Raw genomic sequence first — 21,530 nt, forward strand, 5'->3', positions numbered from 1 at the left:
GCTGAGATGGATCAGACAAAGGAACCAAGGAAACATTTATTGTGACCTTATTGAATCTGGCACCCAACAAATACCCCATTACAAAACAACTAAAACTAACACTAAAACTAATAAAAACTAAACTAAAACTAAGCATTTTCCAAAAAATAAAAACTAATTAAAACTAATGAACTCACTCTGAAAACTAACTAAAACTAACTGAATTTGAAAACAAAAATTGACAACGAAATTAAAACTAAAACTAATGAAAAATCCAAAACTATTATAACCTTGGTTGAGAAAGCACATTTTAATATCCTCACAAAATTAATATACATTAGAATTTGACAAAATGATCTGCAGTTGCGGGAAAATCCGCCGAAAAAGGGACACCACTGCTACAATAATACAAAAAGTATTGTATATACATGTCCTGAAACCATAGACTGTATAAAATACTGAAACCAACAAAAAATGTTTTATTTTTTTTTATTTTATTTTTTTTTTACGCCTAAATGTGTCCAGCAGGTGGCGCTGCTTCCGTTCTGCGCGTTGACCAACAGTAGAAGAAGAACGACACCGCTTTTTCAATTAAACATGGAGCAGTGTTGTTGAACTTATTCAATATGTCAAAGCTGCTACATTATTAAGTACGTATTAATACGTGTCACGTTTAATTACTGGTGCAAAGGCCAAGTAAAGTGTCTCGACAAGTAAGTATCACGTAGCTGTCAGTTTAATGTCAAAACGCATTGGGGTTAGCAGCACGGTTAGCATGTGGCTAGCGCGCCGGCTAACAGCCAAGTGTTGTTGTTTGTGAGCGTTAAAGTCGATTTCTTATATATCTGGGTATTTGACTGGGTACAAGTATATAACTATATATATAATAAGTCAGTTGGTATGGGGTGTGTGTGTGTAGATACCAAGCTAAGCTCACACCTGCTAATAGACTCGTAATTCATCTCGGCGAGGTAAAAAAAAAATAGCCTCAAATATATTTTGTGGTTATGTTTTTCACAGGTTGCAGTTTTTAATAGGAGTTTGAAGACCATGCTGTCCATATAGTAAGGGAAAGAGTCAGTGGTGGACTGTAACTAAGTACTGCACTTAAGCATAAGTTTGAGGTATTTGTACTTCACTTAAGTATTTCCATTTCATGTGACTTTGTACTTCTACTTAACTACATTTTGAGGCAGATGAAAAACTTACAGTGCTCAAACAGGTTTGCCTATTAGATCAGATTTGTTATATACAAAAAAATATATTGATAAGCAGTTTCATAATAACATTTTAACCCCCTGGGGCGTTTTTTCTTCTTCTCTTTTCGCATTTTACTCACTCTCTCTTCCTCCTGCACCACAAGCATGACTAGAAGTAGGGGGAACTTATACATTTATTTTGTACAGTATAGAAGAAGAAAAAAACAAGTTGAATATCTTTGATATTTTATTTGACAAAAACTGTGGAGGTCTGAGTCATTCATGGCTTTACAGTTTGGTTGAGAAGCAGATAATTGAATGTTTTTGCAGGAGCTGACAGCTTTAGTTACTTTTCAGGTCGAGATTTAACATAAAAACACGACAAATTTAAAGACATTTTATTAAATTAAACCACATAACAGTATATTTCGTGGTTAAATGAGCCCTGGCTTGAGAAAATAAAACACTGCTTACATAATTGCATCAATAAGAATAATATTCTTATAATATATTTGACATGAGTTGAGTGTGACCAGTCCACATAACAAGTACTTTTACTTTTGATACGTTAAGTACATTTTGATGCTGATACTTTTGTGCTTTTACTTCAGTAAGTTTTGAATGCAGGACTTTTACTTGTTGTGGAGTCATTTCACAGTGTGATATTAGTACTTTTCCTTATCTGGATACTTTTTCCACTTCTGAAAACAGCAGCATTATGGACTTTACAGAGGAGGGGGACACTCCAGTTCCCCATGTGGCAGATATGACCACCAGTGAAAGGGTAAGCATTTTACATCCTAATATTGCATTATGAGTAAGTTAGATCAGTATTTATAATGTAAGGCTGTGATGTTTAGACTGTTTGCAGCTGGCAAATGATCAACACATGAAAAGTGTCATTCTTAACCTAAAAAAATAAATTACTACAAGTTGATATTCCCAAGTATTGAGTCACTAAAAGCAGTCTGCTAAACCAATGATTATTTTTTATATCCTCAATCAATCCATCAGTAATTTTCTCAGTCATTCAAGTAGTTGTTTGGTCTGCAAAATCTTCAAAAATGTTCACATTCAAGAAGCTCGAATAAGAGAATTTGACCTTTTTTTTCTTTAAAATTACTCAAACCAATGAAATGAGTATCAGAATGGTTTAAAATATTAATACTAATATTAATTTAATAGTAGACAACTGATCAATTAATCTCAATGAAGGGGATGTGTGGACCTCCTGATTAACCTCATTTAGTTTCTATGTGTTGAGCAGAAAAGTTTGAAAGCAGCTCTTAGAATCAGTTTTGTCTTGGTTATGGTGCATCATCTATTTCATGCAGTATGTGGCCATGAAGTGATTTTCATGTATAAAAAATGCCTGTAGTGTATGGGGAAAAAAAGGTTGATTTAGTTTTCTTTTCTGTTCCAGGTGGTTGATCTTCTGAATCAGGCTGCACTGATACCCACAGATGAAAAACTTACAGTGCTCAAACAGGTTTGCCTATTAAATCAGATTTATATATAAAAAAAAAAATGATAAGCAGTTTCATAATAACATTTTAACCCCCTGGGGTGTTTTTTTTCCCCTCTTTTCGCATTTTACTCACTCTCTCTTCCTCCTGCACCACAAGCTTGACTAGAAGTAGGGGGAACTTATACATTTATTTTGTACAGTATAGAAGAAGAAAAAAACAAGTTGAATATCTTTGATATTTTATTTGACAAAAACTGTGGAGGTCTGAGTCATTCATGGCTTTACAGTTTCGTTGAGAAGCAGATAATTGAATGTTTTTGCAGGAGCTGATTAGTGCAAACTGTTTATTTATGGCAAAAAATGTAAATGAGCCATGATTTTGATGTAATAATCACTAATTTAATTTAGATTTGGTTTGTGTTTGTCACACATGGTTTGTTTAAAGACTTTCTTGAAAATCCATCTTTTCTTAAAGTTTCTGGAAATGATAAATGCTGTAACGTTGGCATTTTTTTTGCCTTTTTCCCCAGGGGAAATATTTTTTGTTAAAAAAGAGGGTTTCAGAGGTTTAATCTGCAAATTACTGTATTTTCCCTAACCAAATGTTTTCCAACCATTGCTTGGCTTAATTGCATTGTAGAGTCCTGTTCGTTTCACCTTCTTTCTGCCCCATAAGATGAACCACAGCCCTATAAAGCAGTTAGCCTGTGGGGGACATTACTGAATCAGTGAATTTATATCATCTTCAGGTCCAGGAGCTCATCATTAACAAGGATCCCTCTCTGCTTGACAATTTCTTGGATGTAAGTGAACTGCATGCACCTCTCTTATCTAGCTGTTGTTTGACCTGATGGACAGCTGTTTGAATGCATACACTGTATTCAGTATAACAGCAGATTATGCAGCAGAGCTATATCGACATTGCATTTGACTCAAACTGATTCATAATTCTTCTTCCATTGGTCTGTTCGGCTGTAGGAGTTGATCGCCTTTCAGACTGACAAGTCCATCGAAGTGAGAAAATTTGTCATTGGCTTCATTGAAGAAGCAAGGTGAGTTATTAAACTGTTATTAGAAGTCCTCCAGTCTCTTGGACAGAAAAGTTTCACATGGTGAGAGAGAATGTTCTGCAGGTTTCTCACTCTTTCTTTTCTATATCTTTCTAGTAAAAGGGACAACGAGCTCCTTCTCAGACTGATAGCCAATCTGAACATGCTGCTGAAGGACGACAGTGTGAACGTGCAGAAGAAAGCCATCCTCACACTCACTCAACTGTACAAAGTTTCTCTGCAGGTTAGTAACTCTGAGATATTCTCATTCACAGTAATGCACTGGCAGAGGTGTCACAAGTATTCACATTTATTATTTTACTCAATTAAAAGTATAAAAGTACTGGTTTTAAAACTACTTTAAATATAAAAGTAAAAGTAATGTAAGGGGGAAAAATACCATTAAGGACAAAGGAATAAAGACCATTATGTTATATTAAAATGTTAATGTTGAAACATCTGGGATGCCCCTGTTTCTGCTCCATTTATGCCCATTAAAAAAGGAACATATTTTAGTACAATGCAAAAACATAAAGAAACTATATGTGTACTACTTGAGCATAAACGTGTGTCATGTAGCAGAAGAGATGATGACGAGTTGCCTGTAAGTGTTGTAATGGTGCAAAAAGTCAAACTTCAGAGGCACGTTGTCAATAGCCTTTATTGAAATTCACCGAAATGGTATATGTTTATACTTCTCATCTAATCACACTCACTCTATCTGGATGAAATGATTTATCTGGATAGGGGTTTTTCTGTGTGTGTGTTTTAAAAAAAAAAAATGAAAATCCGTAATGAAAACAAGCCGAAACGAAATAGGAGTAACAAGGCTATTTTTAAAATGTAAGGAGTAGAAAGTACAGATAATTGCATGAAAATGTAAGAAGTAGAAGTAAAAAGTCAGCTGGAAAATAATTACTCGAGTGAAGTATAGATTTCTACTTAAGTAAGGTAGCAAAGTATTTATACTTTGTTACTTGACACCTCTGTTCACTGGTGTGATTGAGCCCAAAGACTAAATGCTGTAGATCTGATCTGGTCTGTTTTTCAGAGGACTTAACAACTCCTGCTTCTGATATGTGTTGTCTTCTCAAACCCTTTCCTCGTGTCTCTTCCTTGCCAGTGGTTGGTGCGCTCTAAAGCTGTATCAGAGAGGCAGGAGGCATGCTGGGACATGGTCACACAGATGAAGGGGGACGTTCTGGCCCTGCTGGACTCTGAAAACGATGGCGTTCGCACTCATGCCATCAAGTTCACAGAATCATTAATCATCACTCTGTCGCCACGGACTTCAGACTCCGACATCCCGAAGCGACAGGAGGGTGACATCAGCCTGGACAAAGTTCCCAGAGATCACTCGTACATTCGATATGGTACGGATATCACAATCCTGTTCACATGGCATTATGAGTAAGTTCAGTCCATTGAAGCTGATGTGCTAATGCTGTTGGTATCAACAGATGTTTTGTGTGAGGAGGGAAAGAGTGCACTGGAGAAGCTGCTGAAGTTCATGGTCCATCCGGCCATTTCCAGCATCAACCTCACCACAACACTGGGCTCCCTGGCCACGATCGCCCGTCAGAGGCCGATGTTCATGTCGGAGGTAGTGCAGGCGTATGAGACGTTACATGGTAAGTCCTTATGAACCTGAACAATGTTCACAATCACACAAAACTATTTAAAGGTACTGTAAAAAAGAGTCTCAGAGAGAGAGAGAGAGTAAAGCACACAGCCCTTATTTAGAAACTGAGACTACAAAAGAGCTGTCAGGACGTTTTGTAGGGTTATGGTGTCACAACTATATATAGGTAAAAAATACCTGGCTGCAATGATGGTGCAGAGATGCAAAGGATGCAGATGCAGAAGATACGGAAACACTAGGCGTGTTTCCACTGAGTACTTTTTGGAAAGCGGCGGAGTGTTTTGGCTCCGACCACTATTTTGTTCCCTTCAGCCTCTGTTCCCATACAGGTACTTTAGCAGCGACTAACCAACAGAGGTCGAATGTGACAACAGACTGACGCGGCAAGCAGCGTTGCCAACTTAGCAACTTTGTCGCTATATTTCGCGACGATTCAGACCCCTCTAGTGACTCTTTTTCAAAGAAGTGACTATCGACAAATCTAGCGATTTTTTTTCTTCTGGTGTTATTCGACACGTTTGGAGACTCGTTCCTACTCTTCTTAACGAGTAGCAGGCACCATCCCAAAGCACTCACAAGCGGCCCAGTCCTCCTGCAGCAGTCTCTCCCAGCTGCTGGAGATGTTAACCCCTCAGCATCCAGTTTGCACCAGTTTGCAAATGAATTGCGCATGTGCGAAGTCGCTGCCTCAACCGCAGCCAATCAGCGTCGACTAGTTGGTAGCGGTTCAGAAAAGTACCTACTTGAGGCAGGTACTTTCTGAGCTGCTACCTGAGCTGCTAACCGGTGAAGTTGGGCGGATCCTCTCTCCCAAGCCAGACCCATAGTGGCCCACTAGAGGAAAAGTCCCTAATGGAAAGCCGCCTACTAACCAATCCGAGCAGACTGGGCTTTTTTGGGAGGTGGTCTTAAAGAGACAGGCACTAAATGGGACATTTCTGACTGAGGGTTAAGTCAGACAGACAGTGTGAGAAGAATAATATTTTTTTTAAACAATAAGTCAAGTAAATATGTTCTTGTAGAAACTTAATAATAAGTGTGCACCAGCTTTTTGTTGATACAAAACAAATTGATAAATTCAGACAAAGTAGTGCATTTATTTTTTATATTGCAAATCTCTGTACTCATTGCCTAATTTGAATGTACATAGTATAATATTAAATAGTATTCCACCCCTCCCCCTCTATCGTGAACCTTTGTAGCCAACCTGCCGCCCACTCTGGCCAAGTCTCAGGTCAGCAGCGTGCGGAAGAATCTGAAGCTGCACCTCGTGGCGGTCCTCAAGCACCCCTGCAGCCTGGAGTTCCAGGGTCAGATCAGCACCCTGCTGCTGGACCTGGGAATGCCCCAGAGCGAAATAACACGCTCCACACCTGCACCACGTGAGCAGCGCAAAAGGCCTCGCCATGAAGAATACACAGAGGGGAAAAAGGTCAAGATGGGTAAGTAGTGACAGGTGATCATGTTGTTGTTTGTTATTATTTTTTTTCTGATAAAAGCATCGACTTGCATTAGAAATTTAAAAATTGACAATAATTTCTGTTTTTACAGTTACTGGTTATAATAGATGGTGTCATTTTGGCTTTTTAATTTAAATTTTTTCTTTAAGAAAATGTGCCTTTCAAACCTGCTGGTGGGTTTTGGGGTACAAAGGGTTAAATCCAGCCAGCCAAGCATGATGGCAGTGATCTAATCTTGAAGAGAAAGTTTATTGTTTATTGTTTATTGTTAAAAAGATCCCCATTAGCTGTCACCAAAAGTGGGACGAGCTAGTCTTCCTGGGGTCCACAAGACAAAACAAAAATCACTTAACAATTAAACATTGTAGACATTATTATATACGTCATCAGAAATCATTCCGAATAAGTTATTACATTCATATCTATTACATTAATTCTCACTTTCATACAGTAAATATGTTAATTCACTACTCACAAATTTAAATAGTGAATTCTCAAGTAATAATTAAAAGATACTTTACTATTCAGTTCACGTATATTCAGTGGGCAATTATTCCAATAATTGATAGCACGATAAATAACTGTTCTCTTTAAGGCATTTGATTTTGGACATGGTAACATCATCTGACCACCATTAGCTGACCTTGTCACATAAGAATGAACCTGAACACATCTGACAATTTGGTTATATAAGAAAACAGGCTGGGGTTGTGGGGTACGAAGGGTTAAATCCAGCCAGCCAAGCATGATGGCAGTGATCTAATCTTGAAGAGAAAGTGTTGCACATCTTGTAAACACCCAGAATTTGTTTTGTTTGTCTGCGTTCAGAGCCAGCCCTGATTGAAGACGATGAGGACAAAGAGGAGCCGGCTCCTCTCTCGGTCCCTAAACCAGCTGCTGTTCCAGTAGCCCAGTCCGCCATCGACCTCACCGCCGAGTTCCTGCACCCGCTGCTCTCCCCTGAGAACGTCGCCAACCTGGTGAGCAGCAGCGGCCTTTCTATCTCTTATTTCTCTCCTTCAAGCCTGACTGTACGGTGGTTGAGCTTATTTTATCTGTCTGGGTGTTTAGGTGCTCATCAGCATGGTCTATCTGCCTGATGTCATGCCAGCATCCTTCCAGGCCACATACACACCTGTTGAGTCAGCCGGCACTGACGCCCAGATCAAACATCTGGCCAGGCTGATGGCCACACAGATGACTGCAGCTGGAATCGGTCCAGGTCAGAGACAATGACATACAAATTTTTACAAATACAAAGTTTTGTTTTGAGACGTTTTTTGACTGAAATGAATAGTTTTTAGAATAGCAATTGGCTTTCTTGAGCGTAAAATTGATGCCACTCTCATACCTGCCATTCAGTGGTGAGAAAACTGAAAAAAATGACGAGTTGTGGTTTATCAGTTGGGGTTATTTGTTGGTCTATAGGAAGTGATTTTCAAGGTAACAAAGTATTAATTTAAAGCAAATAGAAATGTTCTGTTTTTGAGCTAGTCCTATATATTTGCAGGCCAATGTCATTAACAGATATGGTATACATTACTGCAAATAAGAGTATTAGCGTATTAATGTAGACGCTACATATAATGAGTGTTTTATTGTTGAGCATTTCTGCACTTATGACTCTTCTAATTTATTCAAACTTAGAACATATATTTGTTTGTTTATATCACAGCCATCCTCTGCTTCTTGTGTGATATTATTTTAAATAGCAGTTGTACTCACACACAATAATCTGACAACTGGGAATAGTCAGGTAATGGTAATAATCTGATTTGATGCGTTTACATACACTTTAGTAATGAGGTAACCTTCAGCCTCCACTTGTTTCCACGGTGCTTGTCAGCACCGTGCGTTACGGTCTTACCCTAACTAAGCGTTAGGGTAAGACCGTGTTAAATCCGCCTTCAAAATAAAAGCAAACACTAGCTTTCAAAATAAGAGCACATGGATGTGTTAGCATAACATAATTACCACATAATTTACAAGAAGACTGTCAAAATATGATGCCTTAAATAACAGAAGAACCCTCATTCTCCTTTACAATAATTCATTAAAATATGCAATGATTAAGATGGAATAGTGGCATTAGAATGTGTAAGAGGCACCAAATTTAGGCTTTTACAGCAAAATTTTCCCCCGGACCCCCCTACTTTGTTTGTGTCCCCCCATCATAGTCTCAGAAAATCCTGTGTGAATTACTGGTTCTAAAGCTTCTTTTGCAGTTCAGTGTTGTTGTTTTTTCAAAAACATAAATAAAAAACTGCCTAGCCCAGCATTAATATTGGTATCTAGCCGCAAAACCCTTCTGTATATTGTCTGGGCTCTAATTAAAAAAACATGATATCTCAGGACTGGAGCAGTGCAAAGCCAGAGAAGAAGATGCCAGCAAAGACGAAGGCAGCGAGGCAGACTTTGTCGGAAAAGACCTGCTCATCAAGCGCAAACTTCCAGCTATGGTGGGACAAGCCATCTCTGTGGTGGGAGGTTACGAAAAAGAAAAGGCTCCTGAGGCTGCAGAGCCTCCTGCCGCTGTCAAGAGGCTCCCTGAACCCATCCTCCCTACGGCACAGACCAAGTGAGTTGTGGCTCCACCACGAGGATGGAGAACTTGTTGTAAGTCAGACCTGATACCCTCCACGGTTCTGTTCTGTTACAGACTGGCAGGGCCGAGCGGGAGAAAAAAAGTGTTTCGATTATCTGACGTGGTCCAGCCGTTATCAGAGGGTCAGATTGAAAAGTTAACTTCTCGAGCGGTGAAACGCATCCTGCATTCAGAGAAGGCCATCGCTCAGAGTGGAATGTCTCATGTAAGGAATCAGGCCATTTTTCATCTTCTTGAGCTTTAGAAGCACAACACAAGTGGTTCTTTTTTTAGAAAATAATAACACTAAATGTTGGGTTCTGCAGGTCAGAGTGAAGCTCCTCTCCAAGCTTGTGACGCAGTTTGAAGGGATGATGAAAGAAGACGTGCTGGAGTTCATTCTGGACGACATCAGGACGAGGAGCGAGCTGGCCTTTTCTCTCCTCTACCAGGAGTACAACTCCTACCTCAGCCAGCTGCCGTCTGGGCTGCTGGACAGCTACGACCACTGTCTCTACACTCTGCTGTCGGGCCTTCAGGAGAAACCCGAGCAGAGGGACGGGTGAGACCAAACACAGAATAAACATCGTGTACTGGTTGTGTTCTATAATGACTAAAACACAGCTTGTTTATTTGCTGATACTGTAGAGCAAAAGTTTACAAACTGAGTCCACAACAGACAAAACTCAGTCAGATTTTTTTCTCTTCCAGACTTTTCACCAAGCTGGTCCTGGAGGCTCCCATCATAACCGAGTCGGCATTGGAAGTAATCCGACGTTACTGTGAGGACGAGGTAAGTGACGTGATGGAGTATGGCGTCATATTTGAGTCAACATAACACATCTGCACGCGCATTTATTTCGTGTCACGCGCGCAGATTTCAACTGCCGCGCGCACTTTTTTGATCTTTGCGCACATATTCAGCAACCGAGTGAAGCAGATTCTCCCCCGTGCTCGCTTGCGGTGGAGCTCTGCTCGCGCGCAGCGAGGACTTTTGACACATTGGGGGCGGGGCCAAGGCTGACCCCGGGTCTCTTATGATTGGTCATTTTTTGCAGCCCTCCACGTGATAAATTCAGCACAGAGCAGATGGTTCGGGACAGGAAGTCGTGCACAGACACAAAATAAAACATCCGGTATATTTTCAAAATAAAGTACCTCAAGTTAACGTATTTCACAACTTGAAGACGTCATGATGGGCGGGGACAGACCTGAAGTTTATTTATATACAGTCTATGAAACAAACAGAGATCGCTAAGTGAACACCTCCTGCAGCAGCAGCACATACACACTGTACTGCTACAGAGCTAACTGTTAGCCTGTTAGCACATACACACTGTACTGCTACAGAGCTAACTGTGTAGCCTATTAGCACTGTGCTATTGTGCAGCACTGCTGCTGCTCTGACTATCGTCTCCTCCCACTATCTTCCCACCTTGTTCTGCGACCCCGCACTGCATTATGAACGGGCAGGAATATATCACAACTTTGCGGGATCACTATGGGATGCCCTAAGGTGAAAGCCGGTACAGATCTTTCCGGCAATATAGCGGGACATATTGCCAACATTTGCGGGGCCGCACTATGAAAGCGGCTACAGCTTCTCATACAGAACCAGCTCCCTGTCTGTCCACTCACCTGTCTGCTGTGACCTCTGTTTCAGTCTCGGGTGTATTTGGGCATGACGACTCTGAAGGAGCTGATCGTCAAACGGCCCTCCAGGCAGTTTCAGTATCTGCATGTTCTTCTGGATCTCAGCTCGCATGAAAAAGAGAAGGTAGTAATAAGTATTTATTATCCAGATCGTATTAATGTGCAACTCCCACTGTTGCTGCTGTTGCTCATGTTTTTTGAATGATTGTTCTATTTTCAGGTGCGGACCACTGCCTTGGCTTTTCTCAAGCGTATGTATGAGAAAGACCATCTCAGGGACTACATAGAGAAGTTTGCGCTGAACTACATGCAGCTGCTGGTCCATCCCAACCCTCCGTCTCTGCTCTTCGGGGCTGACAAAGACACAGGTTAGGAATATGTTCAATGTGATCTGAGTAGTACCAGGCTAGCAGACACTGACTTCATGTTTTTACAACTGTTTTGGACCCATGATGGGTTTTTGTTGATGATGCAATCCTGTAACACAGCCACCTCAGTGTGGATGGTGTTAGGTTGTGTGTTTGGAGCAACCTTAGTAGCTATTTACACAGAAAATAACTTTTATAAAGATTTGAAACAGCATGTTAGTTACTTTATTAAGGTCTGATGATGTTGTCCACCTGCAATTTTACAATAAAAAACTCAATATTAGCATGTGTAACAGGCGTGTGTAAGAACACGACTCAACTGAATGTTTCAGTTTTTTTATTTTTTTTATGTCTTCTTTAATGTCTTAAACAACATTATTTGCCTTCTAACCTTTTTCCCTACTGCACATTTACTCCCCGAGTAAAGCCAAGCGGCATTCAACTCATTTCACCACTTCTAATCAGGACTTCTTAAATTTTACAGGAAAACATGTCTTGTCATGTCTTTTCAATTACAAATCTCTTAAATCTACTGGAAAACCGTGTCACGTAGTAGTAATTCATAGTGCGTTGGGTGGATTTACTCACAGCATCAAGGAAATGTGTTACTTAAAAGAAAAACGTCATACCGGCAGGAGACATTAAACAACATTAGTTACTCCTGGACATGAAAAATGACAATTACAATATGGACAAAGGACAGCCTGTCGTAATATAATTTGTGCCAAAACAAAGTGCATAAAACTTATATTAATGGTCAAAACGACATAAAACAACTTCAGAATGTCAAAATATTCAACAACAAACAATATGCTCCAGAGTTACAACATAAATTAATTATTTAACATAATATCACAACAGCATTTATTTATATATATTATATTATATACTTACCCATTTTACTTATTTATTTATTTATTTATTTATTTATTCATTTATTTATTTATTTATCTATCTAAATTATTCTATCTTATAATAATTTTCTTATATGGTTCTTTTATCATGATTTTAGTCCATCTCTTTATAGATTTTATACCTTTGATCTCCTCCGGGGAAATAATCGGAGCAGCCCGTAATAAACTCTGCGTTTATTTGTTTAATTTTTAATTGATCTTAATTGACGGAGTTGTTTAATCGCTCCCTCAACTCCCGCCGGGATCTCCGGCCCCCTGCTTTTAAAATGATTATTTTAAACCATTTTATGGCAGACTAAAAAATTATTTTTTATCAGCTTTTATTAAAGCAAATTTCTAAACTAAGGAAACAAAAAAGATTTTTATCTGCCTGATCCCCTGCGCCCGTGCCCCCCGTAGCACTCTCCAAGAGTGCTGCGTTTTAACCCAAACCTAACTGCAGCAAGTGCAGGAAGGTCAGCATTCACAATAACATGACACGGTCGAGTCTTTTTTGAAATTCATTGTAAACTGTTTTCACTTTGTTAGAGATAAAAATGAGTTACGGTTTGTCATGACCACTATGATCCAACTTGTGTCAGCTAGGTCTGCAAAAAGCAGAAAAAATCCAAACGATTTTCCTTTAACCTAACAGTGTTTTGTGTTTGTCAAACACAGAGGTGGCTGCCCCCTGGACCGAGGAGACAGTGAGACAGTGTCTGTTCCTCTACCTGTCCCTTCTGCCTCTAAACCACCGGCTGGTCCACGAGCTGGCGTCCGTGTACACCGAGGCCATCGCCGACATCAAGCGCAGCGTGCTTCGAGCAATAGAGCAGCCTGTAAGTCTCTCCTCACTGTTAGTATGTCCTCACTCTGTCATTCATTAGATTTTTCAAAAATGCTCAATTTTTAGCTTCTTAAAGAATTCAGTTTGAAGTTATTTTTTAATTAAATGTTGTTTATCCGAGACAGACTGGTACGATTAAGTCCAGTACTTGTGAATATGAATTACTCGACCCAAACACAGATTGAGGTCCTACCGAGCACCTATAAAGCTGTTTAGATGAAAACTGTGATAATTTAACTCAGGTGACACTGAATTAATTTTTTGTGGGTACAAGCAGAAGTTCATCTGATCCAGCACTTTGACAAAATTAGTTCAGGGCAAAGTCCGGACTATTGGGCCATATGTATCTGTTTCTTCATGTGTTTTTCACTGCTCTGACCTAACAAAATAAGGTAAACTAGATTGCCCTAGTTTTCCTTTTTTTGGTGTACTATGTACCTGTTATTTCCTCAGAAACCGAAGAAAACGAAATCACACCGGTCCCAAAACTGTGACGTCGTGTTAAAAATTGCATTGATTTATGAGAGAGCTTTCTGCTTTTCTGTGTAGAGTTTGCATGCTTCTCTCTCTGTCTGAAGACATGCAGCTTAGGTTTAATTGGTGAAGTTGTGCTGTTTTTGAATACTTCCTCCCTGTTGTAGATCCGTGGGATGGGGATGAACTCACCTGAGCTGCTGCTGCTGGTTGAAAACTGTCCCAAAGGAGCCGAGACTTTAGTGACTCGCTGTCTGCACATTTTGACTGATAAAGGTAAAGAAAAATCAACACGAAATGCAGCCAAACATTGAGCAAAAGCACAATAGAAATAAGTCTAGGAAATGAGAAGTCTGGATATGTGAAATAAGTATTTTCTGTCCTTTCAGTGCCTCCGTCTCCTGAGCTGGTGGAGAGAGTGCGGGACCTTTACCACAAACGGGTCCCAGACGTTCGTTTCCTCATCCCAGTAATAAACGGACTAGAAAAGGTAAAGTTCTACAACTCACCCTGTGGCAGATCACCTTGCCTATAACACAAAATCATAAGTGTGCAGTTAAGAGTAGCCTGATATCTTTTAGCTATAGCCTGGTGGATGCACACATTAGAGTTAGAGCTAGAAATAGTGGCTCATGAACACTTACACAGTTTATGTACATTTGTTGTTATGCATTATTTTTCTTACCGCCCGCAGTACTTCCTGGTTGGTAAAAGGACCCGAGGACAGTGAATGCTGCCCTTTTATTTGCCTGTGTGGCATGTGGGACATAATTGGGCCAAACCAATGTTTCTTTTTTTTTCCTCTTTGTTTCAGGGCTTATTGGTTGAAATATTGCTGTAGAATATTTATCACCATGTTGAAATAAGACTGAAATATTTGAGTGATTTTTTTGGACCTTCATTTTTTTGACTGCGGCTTGTCATTATTTTTGTAAGGCAGTTTTCCCTTACAAATTGGTTTTTGGGGGAATTTTTCCAGTATGCCAAACGGCAACCTACCCTCACTCTGAGTCAGAGTGTGACACACCCTTATAGTCTAAAGTCATATTTTAGTCATGTTTAATACACAGCAAATTACTGTATTGCCTTTGATAATCATAATGAATTATTTCACTCTTTTGCTTTTCTCCCACAGAACGAGGTCATCCAGGCTCTCCCCAAACTGATCAAACTCAACCCGATCGTGGTGAAGGAGGTGTTCAACCGTCTGCTGGGCACGCAGCACAGTAAGAGCCATTAATGTCCTCTACTGGTCCAGCACAAGGTTATTATAGTTAACGAAAACTAACGAAATAACAAAAACTAGAATTGAAAAAACATTTTCGTTAACTGAAATAAAAATAAAAACGAGAGTTTTTAAAAAAACGATAACTAACTGAAACTGTATTTTGTGGTTACAAAACTAACTAAAACTAACTGAAATTATAGTGGAAATGTCCTTAGTTTTCGTCTTTGTCAACTTTTTTCATACGTAATTCTTTTGGTTGATATTAAATCTATTTAATCCATCTGGTTTTATGACTTAATAAACTTATTGGAGCTGAGATGGATCAGACAAAGGAAACAAAGGAAACATTTATTTTGACCTCTTTGACTCACGCACCCAACAAATACGTCTGTCTTACGTCTGTATCCACTATTGTTCTTTTAAAAGTTTATTTCTTGTCTTCGTCAAATTTTAAAAACTTAGTTCTGGGATCTTTACCCTTACACAGCAATTTTTGCCTTTTTTGTGTGTGTTTTGCTAATTGATGAAATTGTCAAGGAGGCACCTTCTTTCAATACAAACTGAATAAAGAGAGATGGGTTGTTTTAGTTGTGATGTGTGCTTCTCTGGAAGTTTGTTTCAGGTAAAGACTCTGATGTCTGTTCACTGTTGTCTGTTGTCTTTCAGGTGAGGGAAGTTCATCTGTGTCCCCTCTGACCCCCGGAGACCTGCTGATCGCCTTACACAACATAGACTCAACCAAATGTGATATGAAGTCTATCATTAAAGGTCAGTGTTCAGACCAACAACCCCAAAACACAAAGTTTATTGAATAGGTTTGGTAGACTGTGTCGGGATTTTAGAGTTTGACTGCAGCAGCAACCACCAACAAACAGTGTTCATAAATAGAGCCACATGTTCCCAGTGAACAGAGGTAATGTGTACTTATTATGTCAATTGGGAAATTGGCCAAATTTGCCCTGATTGTGGGTATTTGTTGTGTGGGAAAAAAATATCAGTATCGTTAATGGAGTGTATGTGTATACATGTGTATTCATCCAGCTCTGTTAGCTGTTTTTACATATGCAGCATCTTCTGTCTGCCCTTCAGCTACCAACCTTTGTTTTGGAGAGAAGAACGTGTACACGTCTGAGGTTCTGGCGGTGGTGATGCAGCAGCTGATGGAGCAGAGTCCCCTCCCCATTCTGCTCATGCGTACGGTCATCCAGTCCCTCACCATGTACCCGCGACTTGGAGGCTTCGTCATGAACATCCTGTCCCGCCTCATCGTCAAGCAGGTCAGCACCAAACTCAGTCAAATATCCACAGTTTCTACAGGCAGTACGTTTTTTTCCCTAATCGCTTCCTTTCACTTGTCAAATATGTTTAAAACAAGTTTGAGACATGTAAAATATGTATCGGGTCAAGTATGTTTAAGTAAAATAGTTGAGAAAACCAGTGAATGACAGAAATGTAAGATGGCGTATTAGGGCCAAGTATGAAAAATTAAATTATGGACCCGGACGAGGGGGGTAATATTTCGAGAAAAACGTTGCAGATTATAAGGGTCAAATCTGGGAGAAATATGTCGCAATTTATGAGATTAAAAGTGTCAAATCTGGGAGAAAAAAGCCACAAATTTATGAGATTAAAAGTGTCAAATCTGGGAGAAAAAAGCCGCAAATTTATGAGATTAAAAGTGTCAAATCTGGGAGAAAAAAGCCGCAAATTTATGAGATTAAAAGTGTCAAATCTAGGAGAAATATGTCGCAATTTATGAGATTAAAAGTGTCAAATCTTGGAGAAATATGTCGCAATTTATTAGATTAAAAGTGGCAAATCTAGGAGAAATATGTTGCAAATTTATGAGATCAAAGTGGCAATTCTGGGAGAAAAAAGTCGCAAATTTATGAGATTAAAAGTGTCAAATCTAGAAGAAATATGTCGCAATTTATGAGATTAAAAGTTTCAAATCTAGGAGAAATATGTTGCAAATGTATGAGATTAAAGTGGCAAATCCATGAGAAAAAAGCTGCAAATTTATGAGATTAAAAGTGGCAATTCTACCAGAAAAAAAGTCAAATATTGTCCTTACATTTTCCTCGTAGGTGTGGAAGTATCCCAAAGTGTGGGAGGGCTTTGTGAAGTGTTGCCAGAGGACGAAGCCTCAGTCGTACAGCGTGCTGCTGCAGCTGCCGCCCGCTCAGCTGACCAGCGTGTTCGAACGCTGCCCGGAGATGAGAGAGCCTCTCCTGCAGCACGTCCTCTCCTTCACACCTCATCAGGTGAGAGCTGCTTCCACTCAAACACTGAACAGTCACAAAACATTATTCCAGGATTTTTGTTTGCACCAACTGCCTCTGTTTGTTTTTTCTGTGTAACAGCAAGCTCACATACCTGCCTCCATCATGTTGGTCCTGGAAGCAAATAAAAAGCCAGAACCAAAACCTGTAGAGCCCGTCGTGGAGAAAGAGGTAAAGATGATTTATAAAACCTCCATATTCTTCCATGCCATCAATTGTTCAAACCTTAAATATCATAGCTATTATGATGCACTTAACCCTTATGCCCTCCTCAAGCATTTTTGTACATTTTTCTCTCTCTCTCTCTCTTTTTTTTTTTTCTTTTTTCCATTTGTTGACAATGTTGGCTGTGTTACAGCATGAATTTTTGCAATTTTTTTCTTTTTAGTAAAAGTTTTGAAATCCATTGTCATTAATCTTTACATGTCTTTTATACTCCATTAGTGCATTTACTACCCTTTCGTGACCTTTGTGGCCCAAAAAGGCCACGCTCACAACAACACACACCATACATCAATATTTCTGTTAGATTTTTTTTTTCATAAATGTCTTTAACAACTTCAGACTTGTTCAAAACTACCAAACATTCAATAATTTTCAGAATTTAACCCTTTATATGCCAGTTTATATATTGGATTTTTTTTTCCATGATTTCTTAAAAAACCCCACAAAAAATCAATTGGTTTGAATGGAAGTCTATGAGGCATTTTTGGCCATGAAGGTCACCAGAGGGAGTATCAGCCACTACATATCCAAGACTCTAATCACCACCAAAGCCACAGCCCCCTACTATACTGTATGGACATTTTTTTTTTTAAATAATAATAATAATAATAATAATAATAATCCATTTTATTTATAAGCGCCTTTCAGAACACCCAAGGTCACTTTACAAAAAAGCATAAAATAATAAAAAAAAAAAAAAAGAAGAAATTATCAAAAAATTAAAAGATATAAACTCTTATTTTTTATGATACAGATGGAATCAGTTCCTGCGCCGGTTGAAGAAGAGGCTCCCACTGCAGCTCTGGAAGAGTCTGAGACCTCAGAGACAGCAGAACAACAACACCACCCAGTCATAAAAGAGGAGGAAGAACCAATGGAGCAAGAGTCTGCTCCAGTCATACAGGAGGAAACTGTTGATACTGTTTCAGAGGTAAGACAACGTTACAATACACATGCTGGACTGCAGGAACTCTCCCTGAGGACAAGAAACCTTTTGACAAACTTAGATCGTTTCAACAGTGTCTAAGGAAGTTTTACCCTCAAAAAAGGCCCTGTTTGAGGCATAGTACTACTGAAAATACAGGAACTTCTGAGAAGACCGATAAGGATCAGAAGTAGGGTTCAACAATAGGCCAGTAAATGAAGCAACTGAATTACTTGATCAGGCAGGTGGTAACAAATAATTTAACACATTGTTTTTTTTTGTTGATAATGGAAGTAGCTAAAAAGGGAGCCATCTCATTTCCTTCTCATCTCAGTTGACAGTTACACATGCGCTGTATAAACTGTAAGAAAATAAAGTGGGTGAAGACAAAGTTATGAGCTGAAGCTCACAGGAACATTTATGTGGTTGGCAATTGGTTAATGTTGGCAAAGCTCCAACTCTGTATTGCTCAGATGGAACAAGTTCAAGAACAATGTGGATGAAACGGGGTTGTTTTAAGTATGAAAACAATAAAAAATACAGACCCGCGCGAAGGGGGTAATATATATATATTTTTTTAAGTCGCAAATTTATGATATTAAAAGTGGCAAATCTAAGACAAAAAAGTTGCAGAATTATGAGATCAAAAATTGCAGATTTATCAAATTAAAAGTGGCAATTTTAGGAGAAAAAATAGCAGATTTATGATATTAATAGTAGCAAATCTAGTAGAAAAAAGTATCAGATTAATTAGATTAGAAGTGGCAAATTTAGGGGGAAAAAATAGCAGATTGAGATTAAAAGTGGTAAATCTAGTAGAAACAAGTGGCAGATTAATGAGATTAAAAGTGGCAAATGTATGAGGAGAAAGTGTCATAGATGCAACCAGCGATATCCTTCATCTGTCCATTGCGCTGTACTTCCTGATGCAAAAAAGCTATCAGCTCATCCAAATTAGTACAGTGTTTTCTTCTGAATAGGCCCAATTCACGGCAATGTCTCTCCAAAGTCCGGAAACTTATGATTATATGGTGATTCTGGGCTAAAACCATAATTTCGTTATGACTTAATCCAATTGCAAATTTGATAAAGTCACTCCCTGCAGACGGCATGGTAATGCGGCAGCTTCCGTGATTTAGATCCTTGAAAAACAAAACACAAGCCTCGTTTTCTGACTTTTTTTCCTCCTAAATCTACCAATTTTTTCTTGCAGATTTACCCCCTTCCCGGGTCCGTATTAATATATTTTTTTCATACTTGGCCCCAGTATGTCGTCGTAGATGTTTTTTTGTTTTTCAGCCGTTGCATTCTAAAGCACAAATAAATTACCATCACTCAGCAGATGATTTATTGTAGAGACAGACCGTCTTAGTTTAATTTTCCTACTCTGCCTTTCATTTATTAAATCAGTAATATTAGATCAAATCTGGAGGAGCAAGAAAGACCGTATGTGATTTTAAAGTCTAGAGTTCTGGTTTTTAGATATCAATAGTTTGCATCTACTAAAAATAAGGTTTTCTCACATGCATTTACTCATAATGAGGGTCTAGAAGATCAAATTATACTTAGGATTGCAAAATGAAGTTGAATGCCTTTTAGCCTGAATTTTAATACATTTTTAATTAGTTTTTTTTTTTAACTTATGTGCACCTTAACCCATAAGAACCCAGAGCCAGTAATCCTTAAAAAGGAAAATTATGGGGGATATACCACAGACCAAGTGGACCTTATGATATATCTTATTTTTAAATTAATAAACTAGACACCTTTTCTGCTTACAGAAACACAAATTTGCCTTTTTCTTTGCATCTCCACCACATATATCAAAATTGTGACTTTAACAGTGCTGTTAGACAACAAATTCCATTTCAGATTTGTTTTTAAGTAACAAAATAATAATAAATTGAGAATAAATAAATATAAATAACACTGCCCTTTGGAAGGCTTCTCAACAAGCTACTGTAGCTGTAGAACACTAAAAAACACACTTATGTACTTGAGAAAACATACATGAACATTACTAGAACATTTAAAATGTTTGTGACACCCGTGTCACCGTGGGTTCTTATGGGTTAATCTAACGTATTTTGCTTATTGGAGAATTAAATTTGATCACTAAATTATGTAGAATAAGATTTTACAATTCACTATTGAATAAAAATCGACTTAAACCGGAACTAAAAACAGTGCTGCCCTGTAAGTAAATGTTTGGTTCTCTTCAGGAGGAGGAGACAAGAGCAGAGAAGACACCATCACCTCAGCCTGAGCCCAATGAGGAGTCGATGGAGGCGTCACAGCCGGACCCTTCAGACCTCCAGGAGCCTGAGAAGGATGATGAAGCGGACGCCACCGAGCCCGACGCTGCCAGCAGCGGCACCGATGTAGAATAACAACAATGCACTCAAATCAAATGGACATTTATCTCGTTTGCAAATATCACACATTTTCAGGATTTCTTGTCAAAAACAAGCTCTTTTTTTTTTTTTGTATTTGTAGAAAAACACATTTTGAGAAGAAAAAAAAATTGATTAAGAGTTTGTATAAATTCCATGTGCGTTCATGTAATGATGAGTTGGCAAATAAATTCTGATTTACTGTCTGTTTCAGTTCTGTTTGCTCCAATACTTCTCTGTGGTTCAGCATCAATCTGTTAATTACATCTCAAACATCATGGAGGACAATGTTTGGTTTTAAAAGACTTTCTGGTGTGATCAGTAGTCAGCAGTACGTACGATCAAATATTAGAAAAGAATACAAATTGGTGCAAGAACAACTACTCTACAGACTACCCTCAAGATGTTCAGCTGCAAAAGATGAAACGTGGAGTGTGAAATGAAAGTTGTAGAAGATGACTCATGAAGGCGTACCACTGCTTCCTGTTACTCTGCAGGTTTTCTGTCGTGATTGAAACTCGGCCATAAATACGTTTGTAAAGCACAAACATCAGTCAGATTTTCAGTCATAATTTGTTTGAACATAGTGAATGTTTGGGGGTCTTTGCTTGTTCCAATTAAATAAGATGTATTTATTTGCTATTTATGATATTATTCATTCATTCATTATCCATAACTGCTTATCCAAAACTCAGGTCATGGGGGGCCAAATCCCAGCTGACATTGGTACAACCTGGACAAATCGCCAAACTATCACACGGTGGACACATAGATACAGCCATGTACACTCTCATTCACTCCTATGGGCAATTAAACCTAAGCTGCATGTTTTTGGACTTTGGGAGGACCCGGGGAGAACAT

At 38.9% G+C, this 21,530-nt stretch overlaps 1 protein-coding gene across 1 annotated transcript; it reads left to right on the top strand.

The window, feature by feature from the left end:
- The first annotated feature begins 610 nt into the window (after positions 1 to 610).
- Positions 611 to 20,877, top strand: sympk (symplekin). Its single transcript, XM_059343446.1, has 28 exons — positions 611 to 629; positions 1,000 to 1,103; positions 1,890 to 1,962; positions 2,602 to 2,667; positions 3,396 to 3,449; positions 3,625 to 3,698; positions 3,813 to 3,939; positions 4,819 to 5,068; positions 5,156 to 5,326; positions 6,540 to 6,779; positions 7,626 to 7,777; positions 7,869 to 8,019; positions 9,150 to 9,375; positions 9,457 to 9,607; positions 9,708 to 9,943; positions 10,093 to 10,174; positions 11,045 to 11,158; positions 11,255 to 11,402; positions 12,974 to 13,134; positions 13,784 to 13,892; positions 14,006 to 14,106; positions 14,752 to 14,842; positions 15,511 to 15,612; positions 15,934 to 16,121; positions 16,932 to 17,108; positions 17,208 to 17,297; positions 18,106 to 18,282; positions 20,499 to 20,877. The coding sequence occupies exons 3-28, from the start codon at positions 1,897 to 1,899 to the stop codon at positions 20,664 to 20,666; spliced, it is 3,672 nt and encodes a 1,223-aa protein (XP_059199429.1). The 5' UTR covers positions 611 to 629; positions 1,000 to 1,103; positions 1,890 to 1,896; the 3' UTR covers positions 20,667 to 20,877.
- Positions 20,878 to 21,530: the final 653 nt, after the last annotated feature.

Source organism: Centropristis striata, chromosome 10, assembly GCF_030273125.1.
Source record: "Centropristis striata isolate RG_2023a ecotype Rhode Island chromosome 10, C.striata_1.0, whole genome shotgun sequence".
Classification (NCBI taxonomy): Eukaryota; Metazoa; Chordata; class Actinopteri; order Perciformes; family Serranidae; genus Centropristis; species Centropristis striata.